General features: G+C 37.8%; 1 protein-coding gene across 1 annotated transcript; it reads right to left on the bottom strand.

Moving 5' to 3' along the window:
• Window positions 1-1,879: 1,879 nt before the first annotated feature.
• Window positions 1,880-3,931, bottom strand: LOC114421719 (CBL-interacting serine/threonine-protein kinase 12-like). Its single transcript, XM_028387778.1, has one exon. It carries the CDS (start codon window positions 3,774-3,776, stop codon window positions 2,190-2,192), a length of 1,587 nt encoding a protein of 528 aa, XP_028243579.1. The 5' UTR covers window positions 3,777-3,931; the 3' UTR covers window positions 1,880-2,189.
• Window positions 3,932-4,228: the final 297 nt, after the last annotated feature.

The raw sequence follows: 4,228 nt of genomic DNA, 5'->3' as shown, positions 1-4,228 counted from the left end.
ATCTTCGCTTCTTCAAACCATCCCCACAATAGTGTCCACTTGCATTTAGTGACAAACCTAGAACTTCTTGGTAGTAGACTAGTAGAGACAAGATAATAATACTATATCTCTTAATATAAAAAATTAACATGATGAAAACAAAGTTAAAAATAGCAAGGCTTAAATTAGAGGAGTAAAACAGTAGGCTGGTCCAAACTCGTCTCATAAAATATAAGACTTGAGTTTTAAATTTTATATATGAATTATATGCATACTATTTTAGCTTAATCCAATGATGACTGGATCTAAGCTTAGTTCGAAAAAAAAAAACTTGAGAAAATCAATTATATGCTTAAATGACAAATTGCTTTAAAAAAACACTCCAATGACAACTTAACATAATAGAATTAAAAATCTTAAAATGAGTCAGGGCATGTCTTGTTTATATTCAACTTGCATTTATTTGTAGGACTAGACATCGGACATTTGTAAGTAGTCCAACATTTCCATTTCCTCTTCACAGAATAAGATGTCTTATCATTCCATTTTCTCTTGACAGCAAACACTAGCTATGTGTGTTATGAAGTATACTTTGTTATGAACATCTAAAAAGTGAAATCAAATATAACTTCTATATAAAAAGAAACAGAAAAAGAAAATACCATCTGTCATTCAAATCCGCACTAATAAGGGAAAAAAATTGTGTTTGATATTATTCCCTAGGGAAATAAATTTAAAAATACAAAACTCCCCTATCATGCATCTTTTTCAGCCTTCCACTTCCCAGGTTGGTTTTGAATATATAAAATCAGCTACAGCAGAAAGTAGGACATGAAAAAGTTTTTGAGCAGCGAAATAGGTCCCAACTGTTGGTTCCATTAGCCACAAGGGCCCCTACAATTTTGAATCATTTAAAACCACAGAAAGAAACAAGCATCGGAATTGGTGAAGAGTTAGAAGACCAACGCTCAATCTAGTTCAACACCAGGCTTCATTGCATCAGCACAAAGTACCAAATGATTCAGAAACCATAGATTACTGATGGCATGTACATAATGTTAAAACGTGTGTATTTTCTAACAAGTCAATTTGCACTTAAAAAGTCTCTTCTTTGAAATAATAACAAAGTTTCTTAGAGTTTATAATTTATACTAATTTGCAGACATAACACCTATGCATTGCTATGTTTAGTTAAGACGACGGTTCCATAGGCACCACTTGTAAGTGTGCAGGGCCACGCTACAACCAACTTATGTTGTCTGTTTCGCTGAAGCATTTTGGGTCAAATAATAGGCACCACTTGTATGTGTGAAAGCAACAAGCTTATTTTTGGATGTAGGAGGGGGTTTCAGGGAATTTATCATTCATTTTATCAATGCTCTACAATGCTTTCAGGTTTGAGTGAATCTCATCTATGCATTGCTGATGAATCCTACATAATTTCTCCCATTTTCTCCACTCTGGCATATCAGTATTTGCTTTTCAATTTTTCCCATTGCTTAAAATATAATATCAACATGAAATGCGCTGGAAATCAACATGATTCAGGGGAAAATAGATCGCTTATTTTAAACGAGAAACAGTGCTAGCAATCTTCTTTGCAGCTGTCAATAGTGGTGGGAGAAAAGGATCTGAAATCATAACCTGATTTGGTTACATATACTAGTTAACAAGTGTTGTTGTGACATTCTGATTCATGTTACTCTCTTAGAGTGAATTCCCCCAATCTCATTCCAAATTAAGGTGATGAATATATGGAGTTAATATGAAGCACTAGACACCCAAATCCAGTGAAGGACTTCATGGATTCACAAGAAATATGCATTCTTATTTTCACATTACTCATAATAAAGAATGAAAATAAGTAAACTACAGTAACAGAGCAATGTACCAAGACATATACACATATAAACTTCTTCATTCACTATATTTAAAATTAAATTAGCCTTACAATAATACAACATTTGGACAAAGAAATACAGTAGCATCTAATGCTCCAGTCAAGGAGCAAACCTAAAAATGCCGGAAAATTCTTGAGGGAAAAAGAAAGTAAAATTTAACTTACACACAGCCTAAAAATAACAAGAGAGAAATAGTATGTTGTCATCTTCTGTCATTCTCCTGGTACCTTAATTAATGCAAACATTCATTATCTTTTTTTGGTTTTCCACATGTTTCATTCTTTGAAAACAATAGTGTTGTAGACACAGTCAAATAGTAAACATGGGCACATTTTCCTGTTGAAATTCGAACTTTGGTTCACCAAGTTGTGGGATACTAGTCTCTTCTGCTAGACCCAACTCTTGTTCATATAAGCATTCATTATTATCTGAATGTCTGTTAAGGGCAGAGTCAGAAAATGTTCGATGTTGTTGTTGGAATTCAGATTGAGTGTGTGTAGATTGATGACAAGAAGAAGAAGAAGAAGCAGAATCCTCCATCCCCAAATTCTCCAACGCGGGTTTCAGCTCAGAGTTACAAAACTTCTCATACTCTGCCTTATCCCCTCCTTTTTTCTTCACCTCCACCACCACCAAGGAAGGTGTCAACTCAAAAATCTCAGCAGCAATAGTCAAAGGCCCTTTCACACCTTCTCTACACCCCTCCAAGCTCACCCTGCAATCTTTCTTCCTCACAGTGAAGCTAACCAACTGAGCAACCTCCTCCAATTTCGATATAATCTTCGACACCGGAGCAGAAGACACAAACCTCGCCTCATCACCCTTCTCCTCAAACAACCCTGATAGATCAAAGCCTTGAGAAAACGATATTATGTCAAACGCATTCAAACTCGCAGGCCTCGGCAACGAATTACCATTACTAGTACTATTGCAATTACTATTCTTCCTTCTAATCTCAACCTCAGAATCCGATGTTGCCAAATAATCATCGCCATCATGATGCTGCAGCTGTTTCTCATCAAAACTACAAACTCTATCATCCTCCACATAAAACTTAATCTGCTTGAAACCCTTCTTGAACCAGCGATTCTCCATGATTTCGGGAATAGAAATCCTTGTCTGAGGGTTAGTATCGAGAAGCCTAGAGAAAAGTCTTGTAAGTTCAGAAGAAAACCACCTGGGACACCGAAACTCACCCTTGTAAATCTTCTTATACATAGCCATAACGTTACGGTCATGGAAGGGCAAATAACCCGCCATCAAAACAAACAAAACAACCCCACAAGACCAAATATCAACCTTTGCACCATCGTACCCTTTCCGCGCCAAAACCTCAGGAGCAACATACGCGGGTGTTCCGCAAAACGTGTGGAACAGCCCGTCATGCCTTATCTGGTCCGACACAGCACTGAGTCCAAAGTCGGAGACTTTAAGGTTCCCATCCTCGTCCAGCAACAAATTCTCGGGCTTTAAATCCCTGTGGAACACGCCGCGCGCGTGGCAAAACTCCACCGCGGAAACCAACTGTTGGAAGTACTTTCTGGCGACTTCTTCTTTTAACCTTCCCTTTGCGACCTTGTTGAAGAGTTCGCCGCCACGGACGAATTCCATGACGAAGTAGATCTTGGTCTTTGTGGCCATGACTTCGAAGAGTTGCACGATGTTGGGGTGGCGCACGCGGCGGAGGATGGAGATCTCGCGCTTGATGTGGGAGACCAAACCACCCTTTAGGATTTTCTCCTTGTTGATGATCTTGATGGCGACTCCTTCTCCGGTTTTGATGTTGCGCGCGTGGTGGACCTTCGCGAAGGTTCCATGCCCGAGGAGCTTTCCGAGCTCGAACCGCCCAAGGAGAAGATTCGGGTTTTCCTTCTTCGGCGCCGCCACCTCTGCCATGGTGGTGGTGGTGGGGATAAATCGATCCTGTGAGATAAAAACAATGGAAGTGTTCGCTAGTGGTGATGGAGCTTCATTGGATTGGAGTTGTGAAGCTATGGAATTGGTGGGTGTGGTTTCTATAATTAAATTATTCTTTCGTTTTATGCCAGTGTTGTGTTGTGTGTAGGAAAATTAAAGTAAATAAAACAATTCATTCATATTCATGGATTTACTGTTGGATATGTGGATTTTTTTATTTTATGTGCAGAGCCCTCACTTGAATTAATTAATTTAGATAACCTTGATTTTTGAAAGTGGGAATGAATTGTTGTGAAGTGATTATTCCAGCTTATTAGTGGTGTCAAATTCGAATAGTGATTTTTTAAAGAATTTTTTTATTGTTTATGATGAATTAATATTCAAAAGAGTTTTGATACTTGAATATATATATTTTTTAAAAAATCTATCTA

Source organism: Glycine soja, chromosome 8, assembly GCF_004193775.1.
Source record: "Glycine soja cultivar W05 chromosome 8, ASM419377v2, whole genome shotgun sequence".
Classification (NCBI taxonomy): Eukaryota; Viridiplantae; Streptophyta; class Magnoliopsida; order Fabales; family Fabaceae; genus Glycine; species Glycine soja.
This window is presented reverse-complemented; position numbering and strand designations above follow the sequence as displayed.

What these genes read in the sequence shown, in the direction of transcription:
- LOC114421719 (XM_028387778.1), bottom strand. Translation starts at nt 3,776, where the DNA reads ATGGCAGAGGTGGCGGCGCCGAAGAAGGAAAACCCGAATCTTCTCCTT.